At 58.5% G+C, this 12,178-nt stretch overlaps 2 protein-coding genes and 1 pseudogene across 2 annotated transcripts, besides 1 other annotated feature; all 3 read left to right on the top strand.

Annotated features, from left to right (window-relative positions):
* Positions 1-2,904: 2,904 nt before the first annotated feature.
* Positions 2,905-3,147, top strand: LMJF_31_2680 (hypothetical protein; the record flags this gene model as incomplete). Its single annotated transcript, XM_001685203.1, has 1 exon — positions 2,905-3,147. One exon carries the CDS (start codon positions 2,905-2,907, stop codon positions 3,145-3,147), a length of 243 nt encoding a protein of 80 aa, XP_001685255.1.
* Positions 3,148-4,468: 1,321 nt separating this feature from the next.
* LMJF_31_2670 (hypothetical protein) lies at positions 4,469-6,994 on the top strand (the record flags this gene model as incomplete). Its single annotated transcript, XM_001685202.1, has 1 exon — positions 4,469-6,994. One exon carries the CDS (start codon positions 4,469-4,471, stop codon positions 6,992-6,994), a length of 2,526 nt encoding a protein of 841 aa, XP_001685254.1.
* A 2,040-nt stretch (positions 6,995-9,034) lies between these two features.
* LMJF_31_2660 lies at positions 9,035-10,686 on the top strand (annotated as a pseudogene).
* Positions 9,035-10,686: a sequence feature.
* Positions 10,687-12,178: the final 1,492 nt, after the last annotated feature.

Genomic DNA, 12,178 nt, shown 5'->3' with positions numbered 1-12,178 from the left:
GGGCAGGGCCGCGATGGGTGCGGCTTCGTGATCCAACAACCCACCCCCTCCTTGCCTGCATGACTTCTTGGGTCTATCCTGACCTCTGCTCGCACAGCATGGCAGCTGCAATGCACACACGCCCCTCTCGCTCCGTGCACTCACTCCTCCCTTCTCTTTCTGTAGACGACACGCCAGCTCAACGGAGCGAGTGTTTTAGGCTCATCGCTTCACCAGTCATCACCCCGACAGAGACCACCGCTGTCAAGCATGCTGGGTGCACCGAGTCCGGCAGCTGGCGAATTCAGACGCCGTCTTGCACGGCTTCAGGGATGAAGGGCGGACAAGGCAGCAGAGGCACTAACGGGCCGAAGAAAATCCTGGCAGACCTCTCCGCGCCGAGGAGCAGGACCAGCCGCGAGAACCCTCAAAAAGCTCGGAAGACAGGGCTGCCTGTCGGGCGGCCCGGTGATCGGCAGTACAAAAGACGATGATGAGGTACTCGCAGGGGTGGTGGCTTGTCACGCGGGAAGACGACACGCCATGGAGCTGCCTTTTCCTCTGCTAGAGTGCACGCCGGTGCAGCTGTGTTGCACGTGCAGACGATTGGCTACGCTCACGGACGACCTGACCCGCGAGGCTGTACCGCCAAGTCAGCACTACGGAGAGTAACTGCTACATACCCCTGCGCACATGATATCGCTGACTAGGGGGTATCCCAGCACGGGATGGAACTCCCAGCAAGCTACGTCTGCGTATTTTCGGCTTCGCCCTCGTCTATTTTTGTCGTTTCGGCGCTTACGTCAAGTCTCCTCTCCGCCACACACTCTCTCTGCCCACTGTCGCTGTGAGAGCTCACATTCTTCTTCATAGCGTTCGTCTGATATATCGCCATGCTTCGCCTGTCCTGCTCTACATACGTGACTGGAATTGCTAATGATAGCCATGCTGTTCCTTTTCTTTGCTGTTTCTCTTGGCCCTTGCACGCTTGCCACATTGTCTGTGGTGTGTGTGTGTGGGGGGGATGTCCCCCCCTCCCCCCTCCCCTGACGTGTTGTACAGCCGCCCCTTCTGTGTTGTGTGTACGTGGGCAACACAATCAAAAACGAAGAATAACAAGCGACATATAAAAAGAGGGACCCAGAGAGCGCCACCGCACACTCAGTCGCATCGTGCTTTTCCGACCACAGGCGGGGGAGGGGCCGCCCCGCTCAGTAAAGGTGCCACGCGGAGAGGGGGCGAAGGTGGGGCAACTTGGAGTAACTCAGATGTGGTGCTATCACTGCTGGCGTCCCCTTTCACGTTTACGTCACTACACATGCACACAGAACACGATGTCAGACACGTGCACTGCAGCGTGTCCGTCAGTGTGCTTTCCGCGCTCTCTGTGGCCAGTGCCTGAGCGCACGGCATGCGTGCCGCTGCCCGCGCCGAGTTGCGTCAACCCCTTGTGTCTCCGCCTCTGCTCCCCATGCGGCTCTTTTTTTGCCGTTTTTGTTCGACCCCCCTCTTTCTCTCTTGAAGCCCAAACCGCACATCGCCCCCCCCCCTACCGCTTGCACGCACCGTGGTGTTGTTGTAAGAGGGGGGGGACTTCTTCAGACCTCTACAAACATGCACCGTGCGAGCCCTGCCCCACCGCGCCTGCACACTTGCGTGCAGCGTACATCAGCTGATTCATCAGCGGTGTTCGTTTCCTCGGCTGCGGCTGCGGCTGCCATGCCGCTCTTCCTCCAGAGAGCATGCTGCTCTCTTGGTGCAATGGCCTCCTGCGCCCGCTGGCCTTGCTGGGCGTGTGGCTGTTTGGGAACAACGAAGACGAGCTACTGAACCTCGATGAGAGGGGCGAGCGACGCGTCAACGTGTACGGCAGCAGCGGCAGCCCTGTTTGCGCGACTGGTGCAGGACTTACGCGGAGGTGACACGATGGGGCCGGGTATCTGGGCGAGCAAGCTAACGACGAGCCCACGAGCATGAGGCGAGCGGAGCCACAGCGCGCCGGGAACGACTGAAAAGGTGTCAGAGGCTAATGATGGCAGTGACGACGGATGTCACCAAGGAGCAGCAGAGGTGATGACAACGAAGCACTCAGCCATGTCTACTCTCCAAGAAATCATCTCCTACTGTGTCGAAGGGTCAAACCTCCCGCTTACAGTGGCAGCAGCGGGCCCGCAGGTGTGACTCACTCGTGAACAAGTCGCAGTGCTCTTACTTCCTGGAGCCGCAACTTCCCTGCACGATGACGCGGTGACGGGCCTCAGGACGACGTCTGCAATACAGCTGCGCTGCACTGTTGCACCCTCGAGATCACATAAAACGCCTGCTTTTGCTTGTCGCAGCGATGCACTCAGCGGTTTCGCAGCATCTGCCGTGAACGACAACCATCTGCACTACTGCCGCGTGGTGCGCGGGTTATCTCCGGAGGGGGTTACTGCAGCCATGTGGGAAGCTGCCCGGTGGTACGGCCGACCAGCAACGAGCACGCCGGCAGACTCGGCACTCGAAGCGAGTTACCACTTACTCAATGAAGACGATGGCGAGGAGGCAGAGTCGGCCGGCAGTGGCGGGCGCGTGAAGAGCGGCCACATCGACGCTTTCGTTTCGTCTGGCTTGCCCTCCGCTGCCAACTAACAGAGCTCGTGCGTGCCTCTCTGCGTCGAGGTGGTTGCTCCGCGGCTGATTTTGCCGGCTGCCACGGCGCGGCATACTTGCGCGGATGGCGCAGCAGTAGTGAGACTGTGACGCAAGGCCCAGTTACCGGTGGGCGGCGTGCTCAGGGTAGAAAGAAATAGCAGTGGTGCGGCGACATACGAGTCGGTGCCGGCGGATTCGGCAGATGCACAACTTCAGGACACCGTTGCCGAATTTGTGGCGCTGGTGGATCAGCTGTGGCGCCTGCGCCGGTGCGCGCTGGTGGAGCTGCTCATGGACGGCTACCCACTTATGGTGACGGAATGGATACTGCCACCGGAGCTTCGGCGTCCGGCGGATTCGCAACGGACGGCAGAGAACCAAACGTACGCCGTGGAAGCGAAGAGCACTGAGGTGGCCCGTGTGCGCAGGGCCCTTCGGTGCATGTGCGTTTTGCGCTGCCGCGGTAGGGCAATTCAGGCGTCTGTGGTGACGGCTGGTGCGGCGGCAACGGCGGCAGGGCGTGCAGCGCGCTGAGGTATCCCGTCGGCTGCCCCTGCGATCCCTGGCCGTGGTCTTCGCCCCGCCTTTCCTGCCGCCGCCGCCGGCGTGGATCTTTCACTCTCGCTGACCGCGGTGCGGCCCCATCTGTGGCTCCTGGATCTCTCCAACAATACAACCCTTTCCTCGCTTGGCGGGATCGAGGGGTTTGGTGACGCTGGAGAAGATCGTGCTCACCCGCTCTTCTCAGCTCCACAGTCCGTCGCCGCTGGAAGCTGCGCCGTCGTTGAAGGACATCGTCGCATCACAGAGCGGCGTCCTCAACCTCAGTGTCCTGGCGCAGAGTCGCACCCTTCTCTCTCGCTGTGTCTGTACGGGTGCTTGAACCTGACCGACGTTAGCGTTTGCGGCGTGATTCCCATGCTGCGGGACATGTTCATCTCAGAGATCACCGTGAGAGTGTTTGATGGGCTGCGTGAGAGCTGCAGCCTTGACCATTTAGGAATGCGGTACGGCGATGTGCCGCTGTTGACGGCACGTTCGCTGGTGCCGAGTTCGACTGTCTTGCACGTCTTCAGAGCCACACTCACCTCCGTTGTGGCATTGCAGCACTGCACTGAGCTCGAGGTTGTGGATGTGAGCGCGTGCGCTCAGCTGGCTGATCTCGGGACACTAGGCTTGGCGCCATGCTTGTGTGAGGTCGACGCCGCTGGCAGCGGTGTGCTGCACGTATCTGAGCTGAGTCGCTCCTGCTCTCTGGAGAGGTTTCTCTTGGCTCAGTGCGTCCTCCTCAACGAGGTCGGTCCTCTCGGCCAGTGCGTCGATCTGCGCGAACTCCGCCTCACTGGCACTGGAGCTCAGCAGCTGGAAGGATTGGCTCGCGCCCCCTCTTTGCATCTCCTCGATATCAGTTTCTGCCGCCAGCTGGCGAGTTTCACAGCGTTGCTGAGTCTTCCGCGGCTACGCTATTTGTGCATGGGTGGCTGCACGGCGGCCCAGCGACAAATGGAGGAGGTGATGGTAGTGGTGGCAGCGCTGACGTCCCGGTGCAATGTAGTATCCGTACTACGTAGCTGATTTGACCGGCTTTGTGGCTGGGTGCGTGGCTGGGTGCGTGTCTGTCTGTCTGTGTGTCGCGGGCAGGTGAGGGCTGTGCTGCTTGAGCACCGCTACAACGGAAACGCATGAAGGCTGCGCCAACAAGCATGTAAGCTCCCTGCATTTGTTTTTGTGCGCACGTGTGGCATATTCGTTACGGAAGTGGAGGTCGGCTCGTCTCCACACAGACGCCACGGTGTTTGCCCGGCGACGTGTAGACAGCGCCAGCACACGGCATCAATGGCAGCGGGCTGCACCTATGTGGGGTGCTGCCGGTGAGTGCGTCATGCGCGTCAGCGTTCATGGCAGTCGCCTCACCCCTGAACTTCGTCATCTCTCTCGTGTTCTTCTACACCCTTTCCTCTTCCTTCACTCCCGCCTGGTGCACCTCCCGCTTTGCGGCTTCCTGACGCTCTCGCAACGGCATCGACACCCCCTTCCCGCACCCCAGATGTGCCTGCGTCTGGGCTTGTGCAGCTCCCTCTCTCTCTCTCTCTCTGTACTCCGCGTTTCTGTCACTGTCACGCATGCCCATCGCCTTGCATCCCCTTCTCTTGCTCAACCTAGAGTCCGTCTAAGGTGTCTATGCGTACATCCACGACCACCGCGCCCCTCCCTCCCCCCTGCCTCGCCAAAGAAGGAAGAGGTGTGCGCACTCCGTCCAGAGGAGAAAGAGCCACGCGACAGCAGCGAATTGTATGCCATCGGGCCACTGACGGATCTGCGCACCTCGACCGGTTTCACACGTGCGCCGATGCCGCTCATACGCTGCGCTTCGCTCACTGCGGTGCTCCTACTGTTACTCCTGTGTAGCGCAGATGGGCAAGCACGCGTCGTGGCCGTCGTCCTTGCACCGTCAGTGGAGCACGGTACTGCCACGTTGTCTGGCCAGTCGAGGCTGCGTTGGAAGCATGCCATCGGTAAGGGGTCTATGTTCGGTCTACCTTCTGTGCGCATGCAGGTGGCTGGGGAGGTGTTTGGGGACGCCGCGCCCTCTTCTCGATCTGAATCGGCATCGCCGTCGACATCTAGCACCACCTCCACCACAACAACCACCACAACGACCACCACGACGGAGGCACCACAAGCGACGACCACGACAACAGAGGCACCAACGACGACGGGCACGACAACAGAGGCACCAACGACGACGACCACGACAACAGAGGCACCAACGACAACGACCACGACAACAGAGGCACCAACGACAACGACCACGACAACAGAGGCACCAACGACAACGACCACGACAACAGAGGCACCAACGACAACGACCACGACAACAGAGGCACCAACGACAACGACCACGACAACAGAGGCACCAACGACGACGACTACGACAACAGAGCCCCCGACAGCAACAACTAGCACGACTACAACGACTACGGCCGTTCCCTCTCGCTCACCATCTACCACCTTCTCTGCTGTTGCATTGGCGGGTGTCATCATCGGAAGCATCGCTTTCGGTATCCTTCTCGGTGCCAGTGCTGTGTTTCTGGTCTTTGTCCGGACCTGCTCCCTGCCGTGCTGCAGGCAAAGTCCACAAGCTGACCAGGAAGAGGATGACAATTTGGCGGAGACACGAGAGATGAAGTCGGAGAGCTACGGAAGCTCACAGTGGAGTAGCGAGTACGGAAACCCTGAAAGACAGGTCAAGAGTTTTGCCAATCAGCTTCACAAGGACGGCTTGCTCTCTGTGCACGATCACCGCAACGCCAACCCACTCGCACTTCCCTCTGCCCACAGCCCTAAGCGCGCGCCGCCGCCCGTCGCCGGTGATCCAGCTCATGTGAATAACTTCAACAACCGCCCGTACGTCCAGAACGGCATCGTGCCGTGGACGGGTCGGCCGCCGGTGCTGCGCGGTCCGCAACCTGCGTGTATGATTCCTACCATCACCAAGGAAGGCAAGGTCATCCCACGCGCGCAGCGAGTACTCCCTGGTCTCGGCCTCTTCGAGACCCCGATCATTCCGATCACCCTGCCTGCACCGCCATCGCTGCCCCCGAAAACGGGGACTGCCGCTGCCTTCACGAGAGCGAAGGAGTTCGTTCAGTCGAAGGTGCTTCGTCGCCTCCGTGGCGCCAAGTCGGCAGAAGAAGAGCAGGCAGCTGCGGAGGCAGCGATGAAGAACCAGCCGGTCGTTCAGTGGTTTCACCACCTTGTGTACTTCACGGCGCTGAGCAGGTCCCCCGAGATATCCAGTCTCGACGAATCAGAGGCCGAGGAGGGTGGTCAACATGACGACAGAGGCACGCGTGCTGCCGACGTCACCGTTCCCGCCGCTGCTGCCGCTTCAGCTGCTTCTGGTGGAACAGCTGGGAAGCTTCCACTACCCGAAACCACTGGCACTCCCATGCTAGCGCCTTGCGCTGCCCCGGCCACGCCAGGTGTGGCCCCGACACCTACGCAACGCGCAAACACCGAGCACCCGGCGCCGCAAGGAGTGTACGATGCGCAGTACTACCCATCGGCGCACTCACAGATAACAGGGAGCTCTTCAGCAATGATGATGTGCCCCCCCCTGTACATTGTCGATCACCCCGTACAGCCTGCGTACGGCATGGGCGGCGGCGGCGGCGGCGGCGCGATGCTGCGTTCTCCGGCGCCTGGCGGACAGGTAGTCTCCTGTGCAACGGCCGGGGGCGGTAGCTCTACAAGCTTTCCGTGTCCTTCGCAGCAAGCACCGTCACTGCAGATGCAACCATATCAACAGCAGTTGTCCCTCTTGCCGAAGCAGGCGATCCTCTCGCAAGCCTCGCGGTGCTTCAACCCATACGCCTAGCCTGAGCAGGCTGCGGTAGAGCATCAGGCTGCACAGTGGCGTCTTGGAAGCTGGGCATGTGTGGAGGGAGACGAAGCTCGCGTGAACAGCTTTTCTGCCCCTGTCTCCACTGCTCATGTAACGGTCGCAGTAGCCGCAGTTGATCAGCGCCACACTGCATCACTGTCTGGCATCACCGCGACTGCCGCGATGGCGCATCCGGCCCCATTTGCGAGGTTTGACTGTGAGCGTCGCGGCACCTGTGGAGGAGGAGGGCCGCACAAGCCTCATCTACGTTTGGACGCGCAGTGAACGCTGTGAATCGAATGACAAGCCGCAGAGTGCAGAATAGGCAACGGCGTGATGTATTGATGAGGGATGTTTGCAGCAGTGACCCAATGGCAATGTTGCCGACTCGTGTATATAGCCAGGTGAATAGATGTATGCTCAAGAGCTGTTTTTAGTCGGTCTAGCAAGTTGTGCGTTGTTTTCGACGGCGCGTGCGAGGACCTGTTCAACGGCGATCAATTATGTGCGCACTGTTTCCGGAGCAGGCCTGTGACGTCTCCTCTAATCTTGTTTCGGTACGTGTGTGCCAGGCTCCCGCCCCCGCTCGTCTGCTTGATGCTGTTGCTCGAATTCGTTGTCTGCTGACATGTCTCGTTTTCTATTCGTTTGGATGGCGTCGCTCGTGTGAGGCAGTTTATCCGTCTCGTATTTGTATATATATGTATATTAGAGGCGCGTTCTGCCGTGCGCCGTCGTCGTCGTGTTGTGCGCTCAACGGCGCTGTGTGTCGTACACGTTTTGCCCCCCCCCCCCCACACACACACACACCACCTTTTTTCCCCGTGTTGTTTCGTTCCCTCTTCTCCGCCCCTGCCCTCTCCGCCACCACCACCACTGCGGTACTCCCCATCCTCTTCGCCCTCTGCTCTTTTGCTCATCGTCCTGATACGACATCCTCCCTTCCGTTGAACTCAGCGTTGGATATGTTGATTTCATCTCTTCTTCGCATTCACTTGTTTGCTTCGTGCCTCCTCGCCCTTTCTTCGGACGCTGTCGCTGGCGTCTTTGCTTTCTCCTTCCCCGCCCCGTCCCGCGTGCATACTCGTGTCTTTCGGTGGCTCCTCATGTGCACCCTCTCTCTTCTCTCGCTTCAGATCGGCTCCATAGCAGCCTGCAACTATGCTTGTATGTGACAACGTCACCACCATCCGCTGCAACGGATGAGGCACGCGTTCGCGTTCTCTCAATTTTCAGCTGGTCTCTATTTTGCTGTTGTTGCTCTCTTTTTGGTATCTTTCTGGAATCCATGTCGTGACGCGCTGGTATGCACCGCCACGTCATCAAGGAGTCTTGGCCGCCTCTCCTCCACCCACTGTGAGCTTCCTCTGCGCCTGCCACGCATGCGGCCTGTGCGGCAAGCGAACCCCCATGTAAAGTTGGTCATCGCGCAGCAGTCTATTCTTGCCTTTTCTTTCCGTTCGAGCCGCTTCTTTCCCTCTCTTTCTCGTCCTCCGCTCTCCTTGCATCCCCTCTGCATATCCTCCCCTCCTGCCCTGTTCCTGGAACCCTTCATCCACGGCCATGGCCTCCTTGCGTCTCACACTGTCTCTCCTCAAGCGGCTCTCTCTTTATGTCCTCTCTTTTTCGTTGTATTTTTCTCGTTGTGTCGCTCCCTCTGGCTCACGCGGCGCGTGCCTGTGCGTGTGAACACCCCTACCTGAGTGCGCATGTGCGCCTCGTTGCCAGCCGACTGCGTGTGGCGCCTCCGCGACCTCCTCTGTCCGTTTTTTTTTTGTTTCGTGTGCAGGTCAGGCGACCCTATTTCTCGTCCTGAGCCACGTCGAAACGCCGTCTTCCCTCCGCTATTTTTTTTTTGTTCCCCCTCTATTTTTTTTTGTTGTTCGTTTCGTGCGTTCTTGTGCTCATTGCCCTCCCCCCCCCCTACACACACACACACACACACCGTCCATATTGTGTTCCCCCCCCCCTTCTTATCACTGCCTACAACTCTTGCTTTCTGTTCTCCATCACCGTGCCACCACTCATGCTCTCATGCTCCCCGTTTGCCAACCGAGCTCCCCCTCCCTTCGTCACTCCCCTTTACTCGCGGCTTGTGGAAGTTGTGTCGCGTGGTCACGATAGCATACACAACTGACCACAAATCCCGGCTGGCCAAGCTGGTCGCCTTCGACACCGTCAGCATGAACCTGGACGTGGAGATACTTGACTACGTCGAGGAGTACCTGAAGGCGCCCGGCATCGACTCTACGTGCATCTACAACCTTGAGAGTGACCATGCCATCTCTGGGCCACAGTGCCCGGCAAGGCTAGCCCCACAGAACGCAGTGCTGTGCTCTTCGGCTACGCGGGTGTGCTGTCGGTAGAGGGGCATGAGTGGGGCACCGACCCGTTCGTTCTGATCGAGGAGGGTGACAAGTTGTTTGGCCGTGGAACTTGCGATAATGAGAGGCTTTGTCGCTCTCTGCGTGGCGCCGATGCCGAGGCTCACGACAATGAGGCATACGAACCCGGTGCACTTCGCCTTCTTGTTTGACGATGAACGGTGACTGTGCGGTTGCTTTGTACTTGGCCAACTACCTGAGGTAGTATGCCTTCGAGGCGAACGGCTTCCTCGTCGGAGATGGCTGCGTAGATTTCTCGACATGAACCAAGATCTTCAGCTCGTAGAGGGTGGCTGTGCGCTGCAAGGTGCTTCACTCGGCGATGGTGCTGATGAACACGAGCTGCAACGGGGTTGAGTGCAATGTGCCGATCATCACGACGATGCGCTAGATCTCGGTGCGCGTCACGAAGATTGACACGCACAACATCAACTACTGATGCCTGTTATCACGCATGTCCGTTGCCACGATCAAGGGTTGCAATGCTGTGCAGACTTTACCCGTTGAGTTCAAGTTCGTGCTCAGCATGTGTATCACCGACACACCAACGCAGAAACATGTAGGGGCTGAAGTGAAGGGCTATATTACCACAGTGATACTGTCTGCGATGCGTGAGGGGTACACGGATGCCTCGATTGAAATCCGCGACTGGGCTGTGCCGGCGCACCACGCCAATGAGAAGTATCCGTTCACAATGATGGTGCGCGAGATGATGAGCGGCCACGCCATCCGCAAGGCCGGCGGCTGTGCGGAGAGCGGGCTCTTTGAGGGGACGCTCAGCATCCAGACTGTGATTTTGGACCCTAGTGGCAAGAGTGGTCACCCGGTGAACAAGTAAACGAAGGGAGAGCGTCCGTGGGGCAGTGTGGAGCGCTCACAGAAGGTGTGGTGATGCGTGTTGCCGTCAATGCCGCCGGTTGACGTTTCAGATACGTAACGCCCTGGGAGAGTGCTCTGGGTGCAGAGTGCGATTGACGTGTAAGAGGATGCGGTGATTTTCTTGTGCCATAGACAACCCAACGAGGATTTGAAAGGCTCCTCGCTGTCAGGTGCGCACGCGCCATTTCGAGGCGAAACCACACAAGCGCTGCGACAGCGTCTGCCCTTCTGCCTAACTTCTCGGGACCAATACGTGTGTGCGGCTCCAGCCGCTGGTGCGTGTCTGCCTTTCTGTGTACTTTCCATTTCTAAATACGTACTGAATAATCGTTTAGCGGCTCAATCATTAGCCGTGCGCGAGAGACACACCGTGGCGGCCGCAGTATGGCCATCCTGTCACACAGCCCACCCACCCCCTCTTCATCTGCATTTCATGTGTGTGTGTGTGTGGGTGGGTGGGCGGGTGACCTCTCTGCTCCCCTGTGGTCACCTCTCTCTTTCTCTCTCGCGTGGTGTTTACATTGCATTCTCTGGCTTCGCCGCCCTTCACTATATATATATATCTATATATGCGTGCCCATATGCATGTACAGCTATGCACACACATGTATTCTTTTCGCTGTGCTCTCCCTCCTTGCCCCCTCCCTCACACACACACATACACACACACATATATATATATATATATATATGTGTGTGTGTGTATGTGTGTGTGAGGGAGGGGGCAAGGAGGGAGGGAGGGAGGGAGAGCTTTTTTTTGTTTTTATGCGCCTCTCTGGACTTCTTACGGAACGACTGGACTGCCAACAGCACAAGGTCAACGTGCACTGTCGTTTTCTTTTTCTTTGTTGGTGTGGTATTGGCGGCGGTGATGGTGGTGGTGGGTGGATGGGATGGGGGACGGGGCAAGCTACCTGTCTCTGCTTCAACAGAGGTGTGTCGCTGCTTTTTGTTTGATTTACTTGGAAGCGTATGAGCATCTGCGCTTGTGAGCCCTTGCCTTTTTCTCGTATGTGAGTTGAGAGACCGGTGCCTGAGATGCGTGCACGTCTGCCGACTGCTCCCCCCTCCCTCCGTCCAGCCCCGGACTTGCTTTCTTCTCTCCTCGGTACTCAAGAACTCTCGTCCCGTATCTTGCGAAGGTGAGATCGTTGGAGCGCCTTCCTCTCCCTCTTCCCCTTTCCTGCAGGCTGAACCATCTCACGTGCGTTTCGCTCACCGCTAACAACGTAGCGGATTTCGTCTCCGGCTTCTACGAAAGAACCATTAATTTAGCCCCGTCGTTCTTTTCGATGAAGAGCCGAGAAATCGACGGCTGCCGATGCGGCAGCGCCATGCTCACACACACACGCACACAAGGAGCATGGCAGAAGACCTCCCGGTGGGGTTTGACGCCCATAGACACGTGGTGTCACTGGCGCATGAGCACACAGACATAGAGGATTCTGCTGACTGAATCTGGCTCCTCGTTCACTGCTCACCAACGAGCCGTCACAATGAAGGCAAGCTTCCTGTGCTGGGGGTGCCCCACCCTTCTCTCCTTCCCCTCGCATCTACTGCCCTTCCTTCTTCCTGCCTTTGCACCCCCTCTCTCCCTCCCTCCCTCCCTCCCACTCTTTCGCCGTCATGTCAACTTCCACAAACGCGCTACCCTAAAATAAAGCGTGCCATGACATTTACGTGCAGTGACCCAACCACGCCCGCATACACACAGTAGCTCACCGACATCATCCTGTATTCGTCTGTAGAAGGTGGTTGTGCATTTTCCGTTTTCTTTTTTGCTGTTACGGCGAAGCTGTCACCCCTGACCCTCAACATCTTATAACCACCGGTACAGCCGTCTCTCCTCGTGTTGACGCCGGGACACCCTCGCGGGAGGTCGCTGTTTCTTTTCTGTGCTTCGTATTCGCCTTGG

The sequence above is a fragment of the Leishmania major genome, chromosome 31 (genome assembly GCF_000002725.2).
Source record: "Leishmania major strain Friedlin complete genome, chromosome 31".
Classification (NCBI taxonomy): Eukaryota; Euglenozoa; class Kinetoplastea; order Trypanosomatida; family Trypanosomatidae; genus Leishmania; species Leishmania major.
Note: the sequence above shows the minus strand (reverse complement) of the source record. Positions and strands in the feature narration are given on the sequence as shown.